Source organism: Haliotis asinina, chromosome 9 (assembly GCF_037392515.1).
Source record: "Haliotis asinina isolate JCU_RB_2024 chromosome 9, JCU_Hal_asi_v2, whole genome shotgun sequence".
In the NCBI taxonomy this organism is placed as follows: Eukaryota; Metazoa; Mollusca; class Gastropoda; order Lepetellida; family Haliotidae; genus Haliotis; species Haliotis asinina.
Genome location: NC_090288.1, coordinates 42561277 through 42587937, shown reverse-complemented (window position 1 = coordinate 42587937; position 26661 = coordinate 42561277). Strand labels below are relative to the sequence as shown.

At 39.6% G+C, this 26661-nt stretch overlaps 1 protein-coding gene across 6 annotated transcripts in view; it reads right to left on the bottom strand.

The window, feature by feature from the left end:
- Positions 1-26661, bottom strand: part of LOC137295641 (plasma membrane calcium-transporting ATPase 2-like) — a 162752-nt gene that overhangs the window by 73312 nt on the left and 62779 nt on the right. For 5 of the 6 annotated variants that reach the window (XM_067827097.1, XM_067827098.1, XM_067827094.1 and 2 more), the window contains one exon: positions 2843-3042. In XM_067827097.1, coding sequence (XP_067683198.1) covers positions 2843-3014 — 172 coding nt within the window. In that variant the 5' untranslated portion in view covers positions 3015-3042. Of the gene's footprint in view, positions 1-2842; positions 3043-6485; positions 6505-26661 lie in introns of those variants that run through there. The other variant, XM_067827096.1, reaches the window with a different exon arrangement.

Below are 26661 nucleotides of genomic sequence, written 5' to 3'. Positions count from 1 at the left end.
CAATGTACAAGACTTGTAGCCTCAGCATTTATGTTTCTTCATCTCTCTCTACAATCCAAGATGGCAATGAAATGTGAATATATCCATGTTCTACTGTAATTTATGCTCATGATGTCAATCACTAGACTGGTCCAGTTTGATTAATTACCAACTGCTGCCATATGGCTGGAATGTTACTGAATGATGCATTTAAACTAAAGCAAAATGTCACATGCAAAAATATATAACTGAAATATGTCTGAAGCAGCATTTAATTTAATTTACTTCAATGTGTTAAACTTATCTGTCTGACATAGGACCTGTGAATGTCCCAGGGTATAATAACAGGCCTTCAGCAACCCATGCTTGCCATAAAAGGCAACTATGCCTGTTGTAAGAGGCAACTAACAAGATCGGATGGTCAGACTCACTGACTTGGTTGGCACATGTCATTGGTTCCCAATTGTGCCGATCGATGCTCATGTTGTTGATCACTGGCTTGTCCGGTTCAGATTCGATTATTTACAGACCGCCGCCATATAGCTGGAATGTGTCTGTCTGACATATACTGAGGGAAACAAGTAAGGGAACACCATGTTCTGGCAGCCTTTATTTATTTTCCGATTTTTTCCTATTGTGCTATTCAAAGCTGGTGATGAAAACCCAAAAATATTAAAGGAATTTTTTATTTTCCTGTTCCTTTATTTGTTTCTCTCAGTATATTTTTCCTATCCATCAATCATAGTGACAGTCTTAGATCAGTATTTCAAAACAGAACGATCCCTGTGATATGAACCCAAACAAGATGTATCCTTAAATCCATTATCAAATATATTACTATGATTCTGATATCTGCAAGCATATAATTCTTGTCTCTTTTCCGAATCCAGAGATTGTTTTAACGAGCCCTAAACAAGAAAACCGTGTCATCACCATATCCACCTTCCTTTAAGTTGAAGACAAAATTAGACATCAAAAACGGTGTAAATGGAAGGGTAACCTTCATTACAGTTTATTTGAATGTGTCGACACGCACACAAATAATCCACAGTGCTCGTTCATCTTGCTACAGAACAGGCCATGTTAAGATAGATCCCAAACTCTGATCTTTGGCTTCAAATGGATTATCCAGACCTTCAACTCAATTCTCTGAAATGGCAGAGGTCACTGGGCATCAACAAGAAACAGTTTTAGTTGAATATCGATCGGCAGGCTAGAAGACAGAAAGTCAGCCCATACGCTTCGCGGCGAGGTCAGTTTCTGAACCTGAATGCACACCGATTCTACTGATCAGCTATGCTCGGAACTTCAAGAGGAATAAAGACTGCCTGATAATGACAAAAAGTGCATCAGGCGTATTGATCTGGTAGATGAGAAGAGCTTGCTTAGTTTGTTTAGTGCCAGGTGAGAGCCTCCCTCCCAGTAGACCTGGCTAAGCACGGATCTAGCGTCCCATCACTGTCACAATAGACCTACAACTCTTTTAATGGACACACAACAGGCCATGTGACAAAGGAGTGCTATATCCAGCAGACAGCAGATGAAGATAAATATACATTCTTCACGACTGGCAGCAATCGCTGTGTGTAAGCTGGTCCTGGGAGTGTGGATATTTCACGTGACAATCTGTGACGGAGACGTTCGTTATCGATTGGGAAATGCTTTCACATTCCGCACGAGGAAACCTATACCCACCAAACACTCCTTAGATTGTGTTCACACATTCGGATTAAACTGACATCAATAGATACATTCTGATTCAAGCAGCTCCCTGATTCTTTTCACACCAAACTTGAGACTGTTCCAATACTTTCTAATTACACAGAAAATTTCTTATTCCTAACAAACATCTCTGACTGTTACCTTCACATAAAACTTGAGACTCTCAAGAACCACAATTCACTCCAGTTAATATTTGTCAGAGTGGTGTAATTTATTCAGACATTTTGCAAATAAATCAAAAGGGTGTTTTTCTGAAATCATGTTCAAACTACCATTTAAAAGTGAATGAAAGAAGGTTTGTTTAGTCAACCTAAGTTCTCAAAACACAGATGCATAGTGGTGTAAAAAAAAAAAAAAAAAAAAAAAAGGAATAAGTTTCACAAATGTGGAGAAGAGAATGAGTGAATGCTCTATGCACTAGGCTAATCCACTGCCCCCAACTGCCTTCAACAAAGTCCGGCAATATTTCTGAGATGTTAACAATATGACATATTTAATCATTCATGCCTTGTTTCAAAGAGCCTTCTGAGAATCATGACTGACTGAATATGAAGTCATGAAGTCCATGTTAAAGTATAGGATTAATAATCATCTATGTTTTGTTTTGCACCTGTCTTGTTCATGTGTTGTGGTGAAGTTCTCAGCAAAATTATAACTATGGTACCTGCTTGAAGACATTTGAATTTGGACCAGACAATCCAATGATTGATAGTATAAGCAACATTTCATGTTGTCTGATATGTTGCAATGCCGCAAACAATGAACGAAGTTGGATTTGAATCTAGATCACACAATCCAGTGATAGTAAAGCAACACTTCATGCTGTCAGGGTATGTTGGTATAACATCATCAACAAATAATGTTTTAATTCACAGGTGAATCACAACCCAAAACATACAGCCTAGAGGGCTCTGTGAACATTATGTCCTGTGGAGCAAACTATGAAAAGAAGAAAGTTCACACAGGCTTTCACATCCATCATATAACCATGAACTTTCGAGGTCATCTGATCACATGGAAGACCCTGGTCAATGGAGCAAAGAAATGTTGTTATATGCCTCAGTCACCTGCGTTTCCGATAACCACTATGCCTATCAAAATGTGCTTTTTTCATAAACAACAATAATCTCATTGTGCTCACCTTCATTTGGAGATGTATAGAGCTTCCTACACATTTCTGTAACTCCATTATACTTTGTGATCATGAGCTCGTATCCCTCCGCTCCACGGTGTTCCATCAACTCGCGGAGCTCTTTTAGGGATAGGCCATACTCAGCCGGGCGGCCATCTATAGTATCAGCTGGCGCCGCCATTCTGCCTCACCACTCTGCCTTACAAGACCTGCAACAAAATGACACACATTAGTCACAAATCGTAGTTTCTCATCTGCATATTCATGCTGTCCACAACGAACATTCAGCTCTGCATCCAAGTATTTTTACATAGATGTGACTGCAATAAAAACAGCAGTGATTAATATTCATGTTGCTTGGTGTCTCGTCAGTAGTTTAGGTCAACCTAGTCTGTCATAGAGACCCTTAAACAAATATATCCAAGAAAAACCCAAGCAAGTCTGGATTCCCACAAATGAAAATGATGTCTCAATCTGACCTTTTTTCAAACAATGAAATATAACTCAAAAATACTGAACAAGAATAGAAACACAAGTTTTCCCAAAAGAACAAAAAATAAGCTCATAGAAGTAAGCATTCATGTTTAATTCTTCTGTTTAAAAACTTGACACAAAAAGTTGCGTTTCTTTTGCTTTTCAGTATGTTCAGTTCAGAAACTAGAGACACAGGCACTTGGTGATAATAATTTCACCTGAATTTATGTCCACAAATCTTAGAAACACACTTTTCTGTATAAAATGTCAGTAAGTAATTATTTTTCTAATTATGCATTGTGATCTATGCATATGTATTCTGTGATAAAACAAACAAAACCTGTCCAGAAAGCTGAAGAACAAACTTTTCAACATTCCTTTATGTCAAGCAAAAAGGAGCAACTCCCATGTTTGGCGTCAACATGATTAAAATTCTGAGGTGTGCTCTGGATATGAAGACTTCAGACAGTATCCCTTAATTCTTGTTCAAAAGTAGTCTGATTAGCATTACAACATTACTGGCCTTATTAATGCTTCAAAAATGGTCTGTGGAGATGTGCCAAAAAGCATTTCCATCTTTAATGCATTAGTAACAAAAATACTGTCTAATACACTACCAGACTTTGCTATTTACTAAATATTAGTCTATTTTTTTTCAGGTGAACACCTAACCTGCTTTAACATTAAAGCTATTTGCTTTGCTCTTTACCTAGTATCATAACCATCTAACATTAAAAAGAGTCCATGACTTTCATATAAGCGCACAAGTGACTCTTTATTGAGCAGCAGGTTCTGGTAATAATGGGATGAATTTAGTTTTTAATGAATAGTATTCGAGGTATAAATCAGGGTCCATCTGCTAATGAGGGAGGAAAAGCCTAAGATAATCATGTGTACCATGATGATCAACATGGAACATCACCTGCCTTGTGACAACACAACAGATAGAATCATTTGGTTCTGCAATGCCTTTCAGAATGTTTAAAGACTATTTCTGGCAATTTCTGTCATAAATAAATATTCACAGAACATAGGGAGGATCTCTATTTTGGCTTTCCTGAAGAACCGCAGCAGTAAGAGAGCAAGAAACATGAGGGTCAATGAGTTCTGAGAACTCCTCCAGGAAGGGTAAGAAGAGAAACGGTATGCAAGATGTCTAGACTTGTCAACACCAGCTGCATCAGCAAAATATACATCCAGACCCTAAAGGAACTACATGAAATTATCTCCCACCCTCTTGAAGTATGTCCAACAAGTAAAATATATATGCAAGCTTAATCACATCAGGTGTGACTGAATACGCGTCTGTGTTGCTTTCCCTATCTCCCCCCCACATTCTACAGAACATTTCTTTGCCATGTCAAGGGATGATGATAATTTGTTTCATGAACATGGAGGTGCTATCAACACAGCTACTGCAGACTGTTATGATTGGAGTGAGTGAGTTAGGTTTCGGCTATTTTTTTGGTCGCTTTTAGAAATACTAAAGCAATGTCAGGGGGGGGGATACCAGAAATGAGCTTCACACACTGTACCCATATTGGAGATCGACCATAGGTTATCGGGTGTCTTGAGTGAATGGTTCAACCACTAAGCTACTATACCGCTCTTATAACTGCTTATGTGCAAGTGAATGTTGTTTTTAGCCGCTCGGCAAAATTCGTTATGGCCTGTATATAGCACCACCGTGAATGTCTGTTTACTGTATACAGACATCAGGTAAGTGAAAGAATCCGAAGTTTCCTGGACCAGGAGGATAGCCTAGAGGTTAAAACGTTATCTTGTCACAGCGAAGACCCGATTCCCCACATTTGTACAACGTCTGAAGTCAATTGCTGTCCAGCATTGTGATATTACTGGAATACTGCTAAAAGCAGTGTAAAAATACACACACTCATTCCAAAGTGGACAGGAAATTCACCTTAACATTATTGCAAAAAGACTCAAACAGTGTGTGTATTTCTTCATGCCCATTTGAACGCTAACCAATTACTGACAATAACATCTGCAACTGTGCCTTCTGTATTACGTTACAAACCTGCCGAAAGAAATTAGGACTACATCACTTAATGATACAATAAATCATCGAAGTGTATCTCTAAAACTGCTCTTAGCAACATTCCTACTTAGCAGAACGGGTTGTTCAACAAGACAAGCAAACACTTCAACCACTTGGCCACCCTGCTATCAATATGGTGCATACAATGTAACCATATCAACTCATTAAACAAAACAGAAAACTAGGTTAGCTGTTCATATTAATATAAATAGTCCAGAGTTCAAGCTACCAAATTAATACTTTCAGTTTTCAGATTTTCAGGGCAAAGTTATATTCAGGAATTATTGAATGAATTTAAATACTAAAACTAAAAGTGATCACTACAACTCATTTCAAACTTAACATGAATGTTATATATATATATAAACACCTGAAAATAAAACTATAACAATAATTAAATTCATATTTGAATTGCTCCTTAATCCAAAATTTGCTCCAAGGTGCAGGTCATAGGCTCGTTTGAACAAGAAGGTATTCAATTCACTTTGAAATATCTCAGTCGTTGATTTGCTGGATATTTGGTGCGATTAAAGCCAATTTAATACATTTTAGATGAGAATGCAAATGTGTACTGTCAAAACACAATTAAACATTTATAAGTAGTTATGAACTTTGAGTTATCTGATTGTCGTCTCTTCCTGTGTTAGTTATAATCTGTTTGATGTACTTACCACGACATGATTTAATCCCATAGGTCATAATGTGAAAGTGGTGACAGGTCAGCTTGCAGTGCACAACCAAAAATATGATACTTTCAGAACACAACACAAAAATACACTAATACATCTGGTCAATACAGCCCCACTGTGAGACAGGATACAAGATCAAATATATCCTGCATAATGTCAGTACGTAACTACTCCGCCAATAGATGAGCCTCATCAATTATGGTACTTGTTACGAGAGATTAGGGAAATAATAATACCTAACTGTGAAACATCCACATTTTCTCCTAATAAGTTGGTGAATACAAACAGTCAAGACTTCATTTTGAGAGTATTAGAAGATTGTATCCCATTACGTTTCACAAATCTGTTTCCACTGCGACTGGTTCTGAGCACGCACAAAGCTGCTCAAACAACCACAATCACATCTCGAAACAGACACATACATACTCACTCCAGTTGAACTCCAACGCAAATGATAAATCCACAGCCACATAAAGAAAATCCTGAGAATCACAACAGAGTGTCCAACGTCATTGTGACTCCACCTCAGCTAACACTCAGACGAGATATGAAACTTGCTTATCTGCAATGCGTCTTCATTCAACCACCCACATCCTTCCTCTGACCATGTCAATGACAAACTACTCTTCAGTTTAATTGGTGCAAATTCACGTTTACAGTGGTTTATCAGGACAACAGCATTATAAACATATCAGTAAGGATGAACTCCTCATCTGTCCAAGTCATACCTTATGATGTCAGGGTTATTAATCATGAAGCTGCCATGTACTGTCTCCTCAGCTCCTTGCCTGGGGCAGAATCACGACCACTCAAACGCCTCGTAGGAAATTGGGCAATATTCACCTCATCTATGTCATATATCCTAAGGCAGGTCATCCTTGTGACACTACATTTTAAATAGGCTTTATTACCATTGAATGTACACACTTTCATCTAAAGCCTTGGTCCCATATAAAATAGTAATTTATCTTCATGTCAAACGTTATCAATGATGGATCTGTTCAAATCAAAATACCAGGCTGAACAATATAATTTCATCTGACTGAGTCACAAGATCTACCTTGGAAGCCATTATTTCAGTGCTTCAGTTTCTCTATTGAAGAAAATCAAATCCAGAACAAGATTTAATAATCATGTTTTTGACAAGATGATATTTTTCAAATCATTTCCCCAATACAATTACCTCCTGCCAGACTATTCATTGTGTCTTCCAGATAAAAACAACCCAAAATCAGAAACTACCACTAACAGCATATATTTTTTAGGTAAATTCCCATAACAAACGGAAATCATTACAAACAACAGTTATGAACTGCTTGGAATCCTTCAATCTTGTGAAGACAATCTGAAGCTAATATATGACAAGGTTCTTGGACTTGGGAGAGCATAATTCTCCAGCACCGATTCCGATCATTAAACCATGACAGCAACCATACAATATTTGCCAGATTGCTAGAGGCTACATCAATGCAGCTTTAGTTTCTAGATATTGTGGAGGGACAATGTGGAGAGTAAGCAGATCCCCCTTGACACCCCCACACATTCTGATGATCTCATCAAATAGGGGGATTACGCATCGCCAGAAGCAATGGCCTATGACAGGCTGCAGCCAGCAAGACCATAGCTTCACCAGTCACCACCTAGGAAAGGAGGGTCTAATGATTTGCTCCTGATCCGCAGGTTGTTTGATGTCCGCAGGTGTCAGGTGTCAGGATTGATCACCTCATACTGATAGCTGGTCTGACTATCACTCAGGCATGCCGACACCTACACCACTGTCAGCTCCTTGAAGAGCACAGCTTAATTAAATGCCATCTCTTATTTTAATTCATTCTTCATGGAAATGAAGAAACAGTTTTGTTTACTGTTGTAGAAAAGAAGCAGTAAGTGTATTACAGGGAATGAAGCTATAACTCCTCTGCATGTTGTTCAGAATTCACAACAAAATCTGATCATTAAACTACAAGAAGGGAGCATTCAACAGCGATCAATCTGTTACAAGAAAAGATTTCCTTATGACATCCAGGACCATGTTGACACATGAAATTTACAAATCCACATTTGTTTTTAAGATTTCATCACAATGAAAGCCAATTCAGTAAAATTTTCAAAGCCAGAACATGAGGAACATTAAAGAAGTGAATGTTTATGCCATAATTTCTACCACGGATCAATACAGGCACTGATCAGAGTCAAAAGACCAGCAGTTTGAGACATGAGAACGTTTTAAACTAACTCAGTATGTAAATAAAAGTAACTACATATATCATATCATAAGCATGGGTAAAGCAAAACATGCATAGTAGTATTGTACAGACATGTTCCACATAATGAACTGTCTACAAGCTGCTCCAATATTAACACTATTACAACGTAAACAGGGAAGATCAAGAAATGACTACTTACTGGGGTCCATCACTTAGATCGTATTCCCCTGTGATGACTCATACCATCACTATGATCTATTATTATTCCCCAAAGATCAGCTTCATCACTTTGATCAAATTATGCAGCGACACATTATACCATCACTTTGACCATATTCCGCAGTGACACATTATAACGTCACTTTGATCATATTCTGCATTGACAACATTATAACATCACTTTGATAATTTTCCCAAAATACCAGCTCCCCTTCACTTTGATTGCATTCCCTCAAGACCAGCTTCCCCTTCACTTTGATCACACTCCCTTGAGACCAGTTTCCCCTTCACTTTGACTGCATTCCCTCAAGACCAGTCTTCCCACGACTTTGATAAAATTCCCTTGAGACCAGTTCCCAATCACTTTGATCACATTTCCTCAAGACCAGTTCCCCCATCACTTTGATCACATTTCCTTGAGACCAGTTCCCCCATCACTTTGATCACATTTCCTTGAGACCAGTTACCTATAACTTAGATCACATTTCCCAGTGACCAGTTTCCTCAGTTTCAGCACATTCGCCAATGACCAGTTTCACCTTCACTTCGATCGTATTTGTGATTACCAGTTGATGGTGTGCTGTAGCTGGTGTCTACTGACCTTTCTGGAGACATGACAGCCCCAAACTGAAGCTTATGAAGCGGCTCCCTTGTCCCAGAATCCTCCAAAAACCATCACTCAAGACTAAGTCTACAGCTACTCTGCCCAATCAATACTGGTACCCACTGCCCACCAATCACTTGTCAATTTGCATACTACACAATTCACAACTCGCCATCTTTCCATCTATGAAATGAAAATCTGATTATGTGATTAGGATGGCCAGCCTCCTACGGGCTTACAGGTATCTCCTGCAAAGCTGGACCCATAAATGTCACCAGCTATGCTATTTGCAGAGTAATATATGATGCTGGAAGATTTCAGGGCTGTGGTATTTCCAGCGTGGGGACAAAAAAAAGAGGATGTGCTGTATGACGTGCATGCAGTCAGATGTCTTCATTGGTGAAGCCTTCCTCTCTCAGAGATGCTCTCAATGTCCATGTAGAAGCCAGTGCATCGTAGAGCTTGTGCTCAAATTTCTGGTTTGCAGGGATGGACACCAGATCTAAATCCTGTTGTATCAACAGATCAATCTGAACAGCTATTTATGTAAAGGTTATATTTCAGAGAAAAACAACCTCTTGATTTTCACAGGTTTTGACTAAATGACTCAGTTTGGTTTTGTGCTGCTTTCAGCAATATCCCAGCAAAGTCAAGGAGAGGAACACCAGAAATGAGCTTCACACATTGCACCCATGTGGGTATTCGACCCCAGGCCTTCAGCATTACGAGCGAACACTTTAACCATATATAACAAAGATAAGGCATCATTTTCAGAAATCTGGAACATTATGACTATGTACAAGCTGTTATTTAAATTCACTGACTTTAATTGCACCCAGGACTTCGGTACAACCACCAAGCACAAACATTCCATATGAATGGAACAGGTACTTGGAAAGATGCCCCAGAACTCCACACAGACACCTAGTGCTTGGGTACTCACTCTACCCTCAGCCAGAACAATCGTGCAGCATTTGCCGTACAGTTATGCATAACTTCACCAAAAAACATCTGTTACCATCCCAACATTAGGTGAAGATTGTCTGCCGTCAGTCAATAGTGTAGGGTGTACATCTTAATCAGGATATTTATTCCTAGATTTTCGAAGCTCTCTTAGTGCTAAGATAGTCGTAAGTGCCATACATTAACTTTAACTTATGACTAACTTAGTGCTAAGAGAGCTTTCACAATCTAGGCCCTGTTCCTATAAATAACTAAACCTGCAAAGATCCAGGTTAGAATTGATTCTCAGTAACCCATGCTTGTCATACGAGGCAACCAACAGGTCTGGGTGGTAAGGCACACTGACAAAGCTAACACAAGTCATTTATTTCCTACTGTGTAGTCTGATGCTGTTGATCACTGGATTATCTGGACCAGACTAGATTATTTCCAGACCGATGTCATATAGCTGGAACACTGCTGAGTGGTCATAAAATTAAACACACACTTTCACTCAAAAGAGTGAGTTCAGATTTATGCCACTTTTAGCAATATTCCAAGAACATTGCATCAGAGAACACTAGAAATGGACTTCACAGATTGTACCCACGTGGGCAATTGAAACCTTGCCTTTGGAATGACAAGTTAACACTACACTAACCCACCATCCCTTCTCAAAACAAAATCATATGATTGTGAGTTAAGAAAGACTGAGGTCAATTTAAAAAATTAAGTCAATAAGAGTCTTTTCATTAAAAACATCTCAGAGCTTTAATAATGCCCTTCATGAAACTGTTACATACCCTTTTCCCTTAAATTCAAAGAAAACTGCTTACGTCAATGGTATTCTTTCATTTATGACTTTAACTAAACAACTGCAGTATGACCAGGTGTTGTAAAAACACATAAAGAGGAACAAATCGTTAACCTGACCAGTGATGTCTATTTTGATGATGCTGTGTTTCACAATTAACATCAGCGATTTCACAACTCTTCCCACTCACTATGACTTGGTTTATCTTGCCGCATCACAAAGGTCACACAGTCAATAATATCCCAGCATAATTTCATTCTAATACTCATCATGTCATACTTTTCATTATCAGTCACTGACCAATATTTAGGAATTGGGAGCACCCAGAAGGCATTTTGAAAATTGCTCACATCTTGGGAACTGAACGTCAGACTTTTGTGTGACAAGCCAGTACATTCGCCACTGGGCTACCTATGTGACATTTTTAAGTTTTCCCAAACATATCACAATCACAGCTCTTAAGGCAAATGTCATAAACTAACTGAACCTGTTAAAGCTCATGCTTACGTCACTGAAAATACACCAATGCTTCATGCATGTCCTCTTGATACTCTTGGAATATGGCAGGAAGCACCTCACTCACCCCAACAACAAACAACAAGAGTAGAAAAAATTGTAGCAAGATCTCTTCCACTACCAATGAGACTAGACAAGACAAAGGTATACTCATGAGATGTACATAATTGAACAGCTGTATCCCAGCTTTTAATCTGCCATGATACATTACGCCTGTACTATCAGCTATTTCATGAGACTCTGTTACCAGTTCCCTGGAGAATTCTGTTGGTCATTTAACTGCAAATGGACATCAAGTATACGGCAGACATGAAAGTGGTCAAATGTTTTGTGACTTCCTATTCCCCGAACAGGTTTTTTGTTGAGCACTTCTAAAGAGTGACATGACCGTCTGGTGAAGTGATCTTCATGTTCTTCAGTGTCTCCCTTGGGAGGACTTCCAACATGAATAAATGATTCAATACTGAAGCACTATGTGCTGATGCTGCTTCTCGGTTAACCACAACAAACAGTATTTGCAAGTGAGCATATTTCTGTCTATACATATAATACAATCAAACCTACCTGGACATTATCAGGTACAGAATGGCACTGACTGCATTGGCAGCAGATCTTGCAGCTCCAAACCACCATTTTTTTACAGTGGCGAGCTTAAACAGCTATAAGTACCTACTCCCATGCCCAAAATGAGCACTACGTTAGCAGAGCAGACAGCTTACACTGATGCTAGACTCTGTGAACAACCTTGTTTAGGAGTCTAGCATATGACACAGCTATTCCTATACACAACTAATCCCCATGCTGTCACATCCATAGCATCACTCAGCCATTAGAACGGATGACACAACTTCAGACGATAAGCCAGAAAATCATGGTCAGTCATCAGGCAGGAACGTAAGGTGAGGGTGGCGGCCATTTGAATGTATGAAGCTGCATAATAATTGCACAAAATTGATTGCCGAGTCTCCAATCAATTAAAGTGGCAGTCATTGTGCTATCACCATAGCAACCTGGCAAGTCAGATTGGAGTAATGAGTACCCAAAGGAAACAGAGCCTGCGGACCTCAATTCACTTTCAATCACCCGATATTAAACGATGTCCTTTCCAACTACGGATTCCGCTGGTTGATGGCTTAATGACAGAATCTGTAAATGGCTATTTTGTTTTGGAAATATTCAAAACAATTGGCAGTCTTTAGCAGGTAAAATCTATTAGTCCGTGCTAACGAAGCCTCACTGAAGACTGAATGCCGTGGCCAGAAGAATCTGGACTAACGTGTCTCCAGTCAGTCAGGATACAGATCAAAGGAACCAAAGCTGGCATACTGCCTTCCACATAAGACTCATGTCAGAAAGCCTTTCACAATCCACACGCTCACAGCTGTTGTATTTCCAGCAATTTCAGGTCAATCTGAACAGGTACTTTGGAATAATCAGTCATTCATGAAACCATATTATATTTTGTAAGTATCATGTCAAATTTACATCAAAACAAGTGATGCATTACTGGCACTTGCCAGCAATTCTATCAAGAACTTGCATATGAAATATAAACAACGAACAGTCTCTGGAGTAAATAACTCATTGTGGGAAAAATATTACAGAACCTATCTATGAAAGTGAAACAGATGGTTCGAACTCCAGCAAGTTTTGAATCTGTGGAAAGCATGATGGTCAAGACCTACTGTGGGGGCACCTGTCAAGGTGAATTTAAACGTAAAATGTAAATTGGAAAGGACCCCTGACTGAGATGGTAGATTCAGAATCAGGAAATGTAGATTTGCTGCGCTTAGAGCATTAGCAATGCAAAAAGGGCTTGGCAGAATTGAAAATATTGTGGTTCATGGACTGTGAGACAGACTGATCACGTTAATAAGCAACGGAGCCCTGTGTGGTCTGCAGTAACTCTTAGTTTAAGTGCTAAAAGTGAAGCATCATGCATGATTTGCTGTGGTGGGCCATGATAGTACAGTATAATACGAGAGGGTGTATTCAGCAGCACAGGGTAGATGGCGGGCTGTGCATGTTTGGTGGGCCATGATAGTACAGTATAATACGACAGGGTGTATTCAGCAGCACACGGTAGATGGCAGGCTTTGCATGTTTGGTGGGCCATGATAGTACAGTATAATACGAGAGGGTGTATTCAGCAGCACAGGGTAGATGGCGGGCTTTGCATGTTTGGTGGGCCATGATAGTACAGTATAATACGAGAGGGTGTATTCAGCAGCACACGGTAGATGGCAGGCTTTGCATGTTTGGTGGGCCATGATAGTACAGTATAATACGAGAGGGTGTATTCAGCAGCACAGGGTAGATGGCAGGCTTTGCATGTTTGGTGGGCCATGATAGTACAGTATAATACGACAGGATGTATTCAGCAGCACATGGTAGATGGCAGGCTTTGCATGTTTGGTGGGCCATGATAGTACAGTATAATACGAGAGGGTGTATTCAGCAGCACAGGGTAGATGGCGGGCTTTGCATGTTCGGTGGGCCATGATAGTACAGTATAATACGAGAGGGTGTATTCAGCAGCACAGGGTAGATGGCGGGCTTTGCATGTTCGGTAATGCAAAATGGCCAGTACTATGTGAATCATATGCACAACAAAATGGCACATTTGCTGATACAGGTTGAAACATTTGGCAGTTGGTAATGTTGCATGATGCATTGTCTGTGTATTTTGCAATGCAAAAGGACAGCTTTTGAAGTACTCCTTACTTATGTATTCGGAACTGACATATTTTGCAGAACCATGAACTAATAATTACACATTTTGCAATGCAACAAGACACATTTTGCAGATCCAGGTTAACCATGCACTGAATAATAACACACATGGCAATGCACAAGGACATATTTTGCGAGAATAGGTGAACAGTGCAATTACAAATGACATACTTGGCAACGGAAAAGACACAACTAATTGAATTGTGCACCACAAAGTTACAAACTGGCAATGCAGAAAGGCATCTGTTGGAGAACTAAGTGAATTGAGCACCACTTACATGTTTGGCAATGACTACTCCACATTGAAACATACAGTTATGATACACACTTATGTCATGACACAATTCTATTGCACTTTCCATGTTGTTACTCCTGCAGTTATCTAATCGCTTAATAAATAGCATAACTGGAATGTTCAGTTAATATATCACACACCACAGAGCCTGAGCTCTGGCAATAATTATGAGGCATTTATTACTTATTATACCATAGCCCGAGATTATTTGGAAAGGGAAGTAACTCTGAATTGGTACTGTCACAGGAATGTAGCAATACTCACCTTGTGTGAAATAAACACGTTGGATCTAGAGTTTATGTAATGGGTTTACTGTTCTATTTTTAGCTGAATGGGTACAAGCAACAATTCAACCCATCAGAAGAAATGTAATTTAGACATCGTATAAGATTAGATACATCCACTTTACATATCTTCAGTCAAAAAAAATTATCACTTTCTGCTGCAATAATACATCTCAAGTATGCATGCATTCATAAACGTAATGATTTTCTTGCTCATTGCTTGAACACATGCAAAATCACCAACATTCTCCATGCAATGTCATGTAAAGATGAGTACATGTTGGCAATAGCCTATAAGCAAACACATGAAATCTCAAGAGATTTAATGCAGAAATATGCCCATCAAGTGCATGCCGAAGTACTGGACCTCTTCACTAATGTTTTGTATGACGAACCTCAATGGCTTTAACAAGCTGCCCGAGGGTCCACAGGCATGGAACATGTTCAGAATCTGCAGACAAGGCTCTCAACATGTTGTCAAGTCTACAACTGATGCCCAATGGACAAATTGAGATTACAGTTAAATGCCGTGTAACGCATTCAGAATGACACCAACACTCTCCATCAAGGAGAGTGAATCTGAAAGTGGAATACTTATACCCTCAACAATGAGAGACTTGAGTTCACACAATAAGACTCCTTTGATGTTTTCTGAGTTTGTGTCACTAACAACATGAAGGAAAAAAAGGACATGGCTAGAATTATAGACAGTAAAAATTCAAACAATGCTAGTAGGAAGAGAGGACAAATTTGGAAACCTTTCAGGATTCAGGTTAGAACTGGTGACAGGTCTCCTTCAGGGTATTATGATTGTAGGTGATTTGGGCACTGGGTGGTCAAGATGGGGGACATGGCTGACTGTTCATCAATGTATCCAGTCAGCATGGACCAATGCTTCTATGTATCACAAGACTGTCTGGATCAGACTATTATCAGGCTGCCATTATAAAACTGAAATATTATTGCTCAGGGTGGCATTTTGGTTGATGAGTGAGTTGGACTGTATGCTGCCTTTGACAATATTCCAGGGTCATCATGGTTGGGACAACAGAAATGGGTTTCACACATTGTACTCATGATGGGATTCAAACATGGGCCTTCGACATGAAGATCGAACACTTTAACATGTTTAAATACCCAGCCCGATCATGTGATGATAGGTCACTGATGTCAAATGTTCTCAATTAATGTTAAGCTTTCAGCCGTATATCATCCTAATATACATACCACCTTTAAATATGATGTCAAACTACAGACTACTTCTAAAACACATCTAATATTCTACAAAAACAGTTCTTCAGCAATCCACTTCCCAGTAGAGTTATGTTTAGTCCATGAATAATTTTCATAGTAACAAATAAACCCATTTAATTTGAAAAGGAGCCCCAGTGAGTTGGCAGATTCTGAACCTGAGGAAATCTAGACTTGCTTTACTTAGGGTTTTAGCATTGCAGGAGAACTGGGCACTAGGGAAAATAACGTGGTTCAGAGACTGTGTGATACAGGCTACCTTCCCAACAACATTCACAGACATCCCAGCCTTCTTACTTAGATTCAGGCTAATACATTCAGTACAGTCTTAACTGTATTGCGCAGCGTAGGAAGAAGTAATGATGCATCAGGGCTGCTGCACAGCGGCCAAACCACCTCAGCCATTGCCCCTTCTTGAGTGATGATGGTGGTGTCTGGCTGGAAACATGCCTTCAAGGTACAAGCATATCAAGCATAGAACTATCTCCCTTGAGGTCAGCCATCCAAAGACAGCCCACACTCACTCTGCCTATACAAACACAGGTCTTGTGTCCATGGTCCACCAGAGACGTGAGGGCCAATCAAATCCTGTGCTGGGTATTACACAATGCTGACATTTAACTAACTGCCAGACCGATGTATAAATGATGTATGTTTAAACATCACCTAAACCTCCAAATGCTTGTACGCCTGAGGTACAGAAGCACTTAAAAGAATCGAAATGCAGAAAGTCTGGTTGGGACAGCTTACAGCGCAATCAGAAGCAATTGCAACAACCTCTCAGTGAATCTAAAAGAAGATCCCTTGAAAGAAAATCACGCCATGGAAAAAAAAAAAAAAAAAAACACTCCAAAAAAAGGACAACATGATTACAATATTGAGCTCAAAGGAAGACATTCCTGCACAAAATGACCCAATATACTGAAGGAAATGGACAATAGGAATACTGTGAGGTGTATTTTAAATCTTTAACACACTTTTCTACAAAAGAGCAGTCTGTCATTACAAGCAGGAGTAGACGGAGCCACATGATGGTGGAGGCAGTTTGTTTTCCCAAACCTTCCTTGCTGGTGTTGGCAGCCATGTTTCCTGGGAATCTATACGAGTCTGTGGGCTCAGATCAGGCAAATCAATGGCAGAGGCATTGATTGAGGGAACAAGAGCTGAGCCGATTCGGCGATCCCTTTGGTCGGCTTGGTCTCTGCTAACAGCGATAGAGGCAATATTGCAACTGTGCCTGCTAACAGCAAACAGTTGGCCATACAATTTTAATACAGATAGAGCCTCATATTTCAACATTTGGGACCAAAGCAATGTGATTAGTTCACAGGCTTTTTTCCATATTCTATAAAAACATCTCTTTGCCATGTCAAGGGATAATCATATTGGTTACAGTAGTCACATAATGTCAGTTCACAGGGAGCTACCACACATCAACACGGTGGTCCTATCAACACAGCTACTGCAAACTTGTTATGACTATGGAGTTAGAAAGTGAATTTGGTTCTACACCAGTTCTATCTGTATTCCATCAAGGACACCAGGGCCCCGTTTCACAAAACTCTCGTAAGCCTAAGATCTCGTAACTTTTCTCGTAGCATTCGCATCTCCTATGCTACAGTATAGGAGGCACAATGGCTACGAGAAAACTTACGAGATCTTAGGCTTACGAGAGTTTTGTGAAACGGGGCCCAGAAATTTGCTTACTACCCCACCACACTTTATGACTTTTTGAGCTTGCAACACCTTAACCTAGATATTCAATTTCGATGAATCCACACTGACTTGAAGATTAGATAAATACCAGAAAATCAGTCCTTTCATGTCTTATTTATATCAATATATCTCAATTTCTTTCAAACAATATATCTCAATTATCTTTCGAACCTGTTTCAGGCTTTGATAATTGATATTGTCTCTGTCAAGGAATGTAAGAATTTAGTTTGTAAGAGACAGTCCTTTCTTCAATCTACTTCCTACCAACTAAGCCATGTTCCTCTATCAATTCTCCATCGACCCAAGTATCCTTCATTCACAATTTGTCCTGTCTGTAATAACCAGGTCTTCTTTTCTTATCCTTCTCCATTCCCCCTCCTGGCATCCTTCCTTAATCATCTGCCATCTTGTTTCCACATCAACTAACGTCCTCCTTCCAACTTTTAAAATTGTCTGACTACAACCTCCAATCTGTATCCCCCAATCAGTCTCTAGTGCCGAGTCCTAATGAACCACTACCCTCTAAATTGGAGTATCCCGCCTTCACAATGCCATGGTACATACAGAGACCGTACCTCCACAAACACGCTTTTCTCCATTTCAGTCTCTCCCTTCAGCTCAATTCAGATCAATTTAATGTCCTGATTAACCACTAAACCATAATCCTTCTTGTCCTTTCTCCTAGCCTTTAAGTCCTGTTCTGTAGTCATCACCATCTCCTGCCCAATGTCCCAGCTCCTTGTCTGGATAATTATCTGCATTCATCCCCCTCTCATCTCATAACCTTCTTCATTACCCGACTAAACATGCACCAATCTGCATAAATTTGCTTTCCATCACACCTCTTACTTGCTGTGGCCATAATCACATTCTTCTGTCGAATCTTGCCCTGATCACAACCCATACCAGCTAAGGTTCCTCGTCTGGGAATTTATTGTTGAATATCCCCTGTCACTTAACTCATCACACCCAACCTTCAGATGAATGTCTTCACTAACTTAACTAACCACGGGTCCCTATCTTGTGATGCCTACATCCTGTCCAGGTTCATTGCCGAGCACATTCTCATGAACCCCCTCCTGCCAAAATGCCAGGTTTCTTCTTTGGTACATTCTGGTTAGCCTCCTCCCTACAACATTCCAAGCACCTTGTCCGGTACAACTTGGTCAACATCCTCTGGGCAATATGCCATGCACTTTGTCTGGTACATCCTGGTTACCCCTCTGACTGTACCATGCCAGATTCCTTGTCTGGTACATCCTGTTCAACAACCTCATTGCAACATGCCAGGCTCTTTGTCTTGTACACCCTCATCAACCCCTCCCTTCAATATACCCAGGCTACATGTCTGGCACCTTTTTCAGGGATGGCAACAGGAAAATCATTTTTCAGCTGAAAACTTTATATTGTGTCATCGAATTGGGTTTCAGATGATTTAGAAATTGATCAGTTAAAAATAATGTCGGTGGAAATCCTCAGTCTGGGAAAAATTGCCATCACTGATTTTTGCCATCAATTCCCTGCAACACGTCAAGGCTCCTTGTCTAGTACATCCTTGTTAACTCCCTTCCTGCAACATGTCCAGGTTCCTCGCCAGGTACATCCTCATCAAGCTCCTCTCTTACAACACATCCAATGTCGGGTTCCTTGTCGGGTACATCTTTGTAAAACCCCATCCTGCAAAATATCCAGGTTCCTCGTCTGGTACATTGTCATCCTCCTCACTGCAACAAGCGGGTTCCTTGTCTAGTACATCCTTGTCAACCCCGTTCCTGCAACATATCCTACCTCCTGGCATGGTACATCCGTGTCAAACCCTCCAAGCAATATGCCAGGCACCCTGTCTGGTACATAACCCTCTCCCTGCAACATACTTATACTCCTTGCCTGGTATATCCTGGTCAACACCTCTCTGCAACATGTCTAAGCTCCTTGTCTGGTACATCCTTGTCAACCTCCTCACTGCAAGATGACCCACTCCTTGTCTGGTACATCCTGGTCAACACTTCTCTGCAACATGTCCAAGCTCCTTGTCTGGTACATCCTTGTCAACCTCCTCACTGCAAGATGCCCCACTCCTTGTCTGGAATATCCTTATAAGCCACCCTCACTACAACACGCCAGGCTCCTTGTCTGGAATATCCTTATCAACCACCCTCACAACAACATGTCAGGACCCTTCTTTGGTACATCCTGGTCAACCCCTCACATGCCCGGATCCTTGTTTAGTACATCCTCATCAATGTTCTCCCTATTACAAGCCAGGGTTCTTGTCTATTATACCCTTGTCAACCAAATGCTATGAGAAAAGTAGTCCTATCCCAGAATCTGCAGACAAAACAACTGTTGCCCAAGGTGAATTAATTGGCTAGGACTGACATGTAGTCACAGGCTAGTCCCCCTTTAAATTCCTGGTGAAACTACACTTACGGAAAATAAGTCTACAGCCCACTTTACATGAGAAGCGTATACTGTACACAAAGATCATAGATGGAGAGTAATGGTGCTATGGTAAAATGTCTGTCTATCATGCTGAAGGCCCAAGTTCAGTTCCCAGTGGAGACACCTTGAACTGGGTCACGAGGTACTCACATTTGCGTAGTGTCCTTGAGCAAGATACTTAGATTCACATTGTCTCAATTCACCCAGCTATAAAATGGGTACCCGTGAGGATATGAGTATTTAGTTCATTTTGCCTAACTGGCAGTACGGCTATATCCTAGTGTCCTGTGACTGGAATCAGTAATGTACATGGTGCCATGAGGATACAATGTGCGTAGATTCGAGCAAGTTTTAAGCAGACTATTACTACTACTATTTAGATCAGGTTAAAGTTTTCTGGAAGGTTCTTCAACAAGCATCACTTGAATACTACTGACCTACGTCTGACTGGCTAATGACTTGTGTGACACTGATCCAACACATTGCATACTATGTCATCAAAAGCTCTGTGTCAGAAACTCTATGCCTTATTCATGAAAGTACTATCACTGGTCGAAACACACACAAAGACACAAACAGAACAAGGACTAGACTCAATACATCGATCAAAGAGTTCAGCTCATGCATTTCAAACAATCAATAATTAATTTTTGGCTGATGGTGATTGTTTTTCACTCAATGACCATATAGATTATAAATACATTGACAAATTAATATTATAAAAATATTTCAGGCATAATAAGACTACAATTTTACTTTCTGGCAATATTGACTGTCATTCCATGTACATACAACACAGAATAGCATTGCATTGTCAAATTAATGCTGATTAATAAAGAACTTGTAGATGATATAGATTACAACTGAGAATGTTTCTATTCCATGTGCAAACAATAAAATTACTTCACAGTCAAAATCTTGCTAATCATTGCTGACCTTTCAGATAATAATAAACAACTATTGCAATCGAAGAGATTATAGATAAGTATTGCACTCTTGGACAATATAGACAACTAGCATTTTTGGACAATATAGACAAATATTACAAAAATATATAGATAAGTATTGTATTCTCAGACAATATAGATACATATTGCACTTTCAGATGATATAGACAACTATTGCACCGTCAGACAGTGTTGAATATTATTCTTAGACAGGTCACCATTATCCCAAACTGTCCACACTAATGACATGAGACGCCAGACATCTAAAAATGAGAATCATCTTTTTGTGGTATCACCTTCAGTTACACCAGACTATTACCACAGGCAGTGCCAGGATCCAAACTGCCTACAACGTATGTTTAATAATGAGTGTCTTCATCCCACGCTAACTATCAGTGGTTAAGCACTGTGACTGCACTTAACCTTTCATTATGCAGTTTTTACCTTCATGCCAAAGGAATCTTTCATACATTGGATAAATTATTCAAACTTACCGCCTGCACAAAATCAATGAAACTTAATTGGGCACTCATTTGTTCTTTAGTCACAAACTGGAAGCTAAGTATAGATGAGTTCCCTTGGCCCTTACTCCTGTCTGGATGAGAGGATGCTGGTCCGGCAGAAGGATCAGATGCAACGGTTGGGGGGGTGGGGGCAAGGATGGGGAGAGAACAGGAGGGAAGAGGTTGTTACATCATCAAAGGAGTCAACTCACTGGGTAGAACTGCTCAACAACAAAGGCCAGCTTTACATCTCCAGCTCTGTACTGGGTGAGAAAGACTGGCACCCAGCATGTGTCTGATTAAGGAGTGAGTTACATAATATTCAAGTTCATTACATTCTGCAGATTAACAATGCAAGTGATTTGGGATGTTGGTAAAACACAGATGTGTTTATGCGGAACTATTATTATCTTGATGAGGACAAAACAATGATTTGGTAAAAGTAAAATGACTGGACTCAGGTAGCAAGAGAAGAACCTACTGAAAATGAACCATATACAATACTAGCTGCGGACAGAAATAGCCCGAGATAATGAAATACAAGAAACAACTAGAACAGCTGGGTTTACATGTAAGTCATCACAATTTTCAACAGTAAAACTGAAACGAGAACACTTCAGGTTATAAATAAGAAAAGCAAAGACAATGATGTGTATTTGTAAAGCGCATATGTCCATGCTTCTTTGCCCAAGAAATCCAATTCTCAACAGTTCATTTGAAACAACTAGAAATCTTGAAATTGCAAATGGAACTGAATCAAATTTTCACTAATACTTGAGAAAAAATAAAAACATTTCCTTTCTTATGGAAAATTGAATGTTTTTAAGCTTTTCACTAAGATCCACTGGTGCAGAAATGTGACAACTAAGAGTAACTAGTCTCTACAGCTCATAACACACACATGACACCTACCTCAAGCATCCTTATCCAACAGAAATGAAGGATGAAAACATTCCACAGCCGACATCCATAAAAAATGATGAAATATACTTATAAAACATTTGACATTCACTGAAAGAATTAATCACATAGTTGGTATTTACAGTAGCAAATTAACAGTTGTCCCCGATAATGATGATAATTACCAAACGAACAGTAATAAACAAATAAGCAGCTGTCTCCAGCTCCTACCAGCAGAGGCAGAGTCATTAGCATCCTCTAGCGGCCTTAATCCTCCTCTGCGTGTTTATCACAACAATCTACATCTCATAGAAAATGTTAGATCCATGCTAATTATTGATTCCAACAAACTTCATCTCACATTGTCATAAAGTGTAAGCGATAAGAGTTGCAACTATTGACTTCCTTCAAAACGGACACTGTTGCACTATTCACTGGTTGGTAATATACACCATTGATTTAACACACAAATTTACTACTGGAGTGAGTAAGTGAGTGAGTTTAGGTTTTAGGGAAATATTCCAGCAATATCACAGCTGGGAACACCAGGAATGAACTACTGGAAAATCTCATCCTATACAACACAGAAAAGGTTGCATTATGAATATTTATTTCTTTATATTTTGTTTGTTTCATAAAAACTGCCCCCAAAATATTCATGGTACCTAATGTTTTTAGTTCAGTACATTTAAAACAACAGCCAGAATCATCAACTATAACAAATAAAATGTTCCATAGTACACAGTTCAAGAGAGTATAGCAAAGTCACAGAAAAGATTTTATCTTCCCACACAAAAACAAATATTTTTAAGGGTTTAACAACTGCAAAACAAACATATATAATAGCTTGATAAATGCAAAATATTTTCATTCAACAAATCCTTGTGATATGCATGAACAAAAATTTTACTTATCATCTCATCATAACACAAAAACAGGAAGTTCTGACGTGAACAAGGCCTCATTATGTTGTTTCAATACAATGGTACGATGATTCAGCTGCCGCCATCTGTTGTACTGGAAGGTGTCATGCTGGTATATCACTGCATCTCCAGTAAGCACTGGGAGACAGAGACCATGTGTCAATTTCAGCAAGACTGTGTCACAGTGTTCAAGCATTGTGACATCACAGACATGTGCTAACCATTGTTTCAGGGTGTTCAATGTGTTTCTGGCTATGTGTCAGACGTTTCAGATCTTATAGGATGACAAGTATGTTAGGAATATGAATTTCCTGACTCTGTCACATAAATTCAATCATGACTTGGAATAAGCTGGTAGTGCCTATGAAATGTAACAGACAAAACCAACCTTGTGAAAAAAGTTGTTAATGCAAACAAGTATTCCAATTTGTTAGTGCTCTGTTATGAGAAAACACAATCGATTGCTTGGTCGTTTAGTCTCTGTGACCAATCTTCGATAATTTGAATTAATCGGACCATCACTAAACTATAAAGTAAATTTTATGCAAAATTTACCACACGAATGCCTGTTTGATTCAAGGTTAGAATCGTTCATCAGAAACCCATAGTGGTCGTAAGAGGCAAGCAAAAAGCAGTTAGTCAGTTTGGTGACCTGAATGATTGTGCATCATTTTATCTTGACAAAACACTGCTCCTTCACTGGATTGACAGGCCATGATTTCAGTATTTACAGGCTGATATCATCCAGCTAGAATACCAATATGTGCTGCATCAAACAACAACAAATAATAACAGAACATCAATAACTAATTTAAGAAAAATAAAATGAATGTCAGATCAGATCAGTAAACAAATTATGAGATATCCACATTGAGATCTCATTTCTATTTCAAGACCCTCCTGGTAAATCCTACAATACAAGTCAGTCAGCCTCACTGACATGGTTGACAGATGTCATCAAATGCCTTTTGTAAATAGACTCAATTATTTACAGATTGCCACCATATAGCTGAGTGCGGCGGTAAACAACTAGCCAACAGTGCAAGTATACTCTCCAGTCCAATCATACAACACACAGATGTAGATGATATGTGAGTGAATTTAGTTTTACGCCGCTTTTAGCAATATTCCAGCAATATCATGGCTGGGGACACCAGAAAATGGGCTTCACACATTGTTGTAGATGATACGGCCTATATCTCCTTAAATATAATCACTACAGCCTCTATCCATGACCTAACATACGTATTGTCATGAAGCGGACACAAACTGATCATGATACACCCCAATACTTGGCCATGACATTTGCCAGAGATGCAGCACCATTGAGAGGACTATGTTGTTTTGTTCCTGGTGTATAAGCAGCTGCTAGTAAATACTTCCACCCTGTCCTGTCTCTACCAGAGTAGTATCGGTACTAGTTACAGAGACGACTTTTTAGAGCAGGTCCTGGTGTGTAAGGAGCTGCTTGTAAATACTTCCTCCCTTACCTATCTCTACCCGAGAAGCACTAGTGAGCAGATTGTACAGTGCAGTTATTGGCATTTAAGCAGCTGCTTGTAAATACTTCCTCCCTGACCCATCTCTACCCGAGAAGTACTAGTGAGCAGATTGAACAGTGCAGTTCCTGGCATATAAGCAGCTGCTTGTAAATACTTCCACCCTGTCCTATCTCCACCAGAGTAGTTCCAGTGAGACGGTTGTGCTGTGTAGTTCCTGGCATATAAGAGACTGCTCATAAATACAACCACCCTGACCTGTCTCTACAAGAGAAGCAGGTGCTTGAAAACTGTCTGCCAAGTGCCATCTCACCGTTCTTCCCAGTTGGGATGATGTACAGAGGCGTAAATCACACTACACTGGAAATAACACAGACTATTTGTAACAGCAGCTACTGTTATATACCAAGTGATCTGACACCAGGTGCTAGGAAGGAGGTGACTACAAGCAATATTAGAGAGTGTGTAACGAAGGAAGGTGCTATCTGAAATATCAGGACAGATGTGAGCACTTTGGTTAAAACGGTAACTGTTACATATAAACTAACAATGTTACTGTAAATAGAAAGTTTAAGACAAAATGAGGAAAAGAGAAAACAACCTCTGTTGTCTCACCTCTTAATTAGCCATTTTGGGTAATTTGCTGACAAAAATACAGTCTCCCTGTTGCCTGGTTTCAATGTTCTTTCACATCTTCATAATGTTTTTTATGGTGCTCCCTACAATTAAACTTAGCATTCAGTGTGAAACTTGCTTGAAAATTAGCCTTCAGCCAAGAAATTCATCCCTTATCTAATATATTTAGCTACTTAAGGATGGAGGAAAACAATTGTTTGATATTCAGAGCCGGTTCAGCAAGAGTGGATTTCAATCAAGATTTCTGATTTCTGTAGCCTGTGGCAACGGATGGGCTAAAACATGTAAATCTATGAGAATGTAATTTATTGCCAGTTATTGATCATTCCCGCTGCTCCATATATAACCTATTTCTTGCCCTGAAACTTCTAGTCCATGAGGTGTTTGAAAGTAGACTCCTTTGCCTGGCCCCGGAGTAAGACACACAGAACACTGGCCAAGAAGGGAAATGTGTACAAAAATGTCTACCCAGAACAAGAATTCAATATCTTTTTCCTATCTACACTCTTAAGGAAACAGTTGGGCATCGACCAGACATCTTTGCCACAAATCTAGGACCGAACTGAATACCACTCCATCCAGCGCGGTGCTATTTGATTAGTTAAATATAACCATGTATCAGCCAGTCTTCCTGCAAGCCTAAATGGAACCACCAATAGTTGAACCAATCCGGTATTGATTGTAAAACTCTCAAATGCCAAGTTGCAAGGTCCTACTCAAATTCTGCCTCATACCAAGTGAACGCCAAACTGTAAAATACACATTCTTATCCAATACTGGGCTGAACAAATGGCCATTATGTAAGGTCTTCACAAATGTGTCATACCACACACAATGACACACAGACAATTATCTTTGGTCCTTGATTCCAGATCAGACTCTTTCACAATTACCGAGCTCGCACAAGAAGTCAAGAAGAGGAAGAATCAAGGACGAGAGCAAAGAATTGATGATTGGATTCCAAGATATTTTCCTTCCAGATTGAATAACATTTAACATTTCCAAAGACGACAGAAATAGTGTTCCACAACTAGTAATTCATATAAGGCAAGGACATAAACCTCTTTACTGAGCGTGACCTTACATTGATATTTTCAGCAAATATGGGGTATCAGATTCTTCAATATATCAAGGTTGCAAAATCCAGGCAAACATGATATCAAAATATTTTCCAA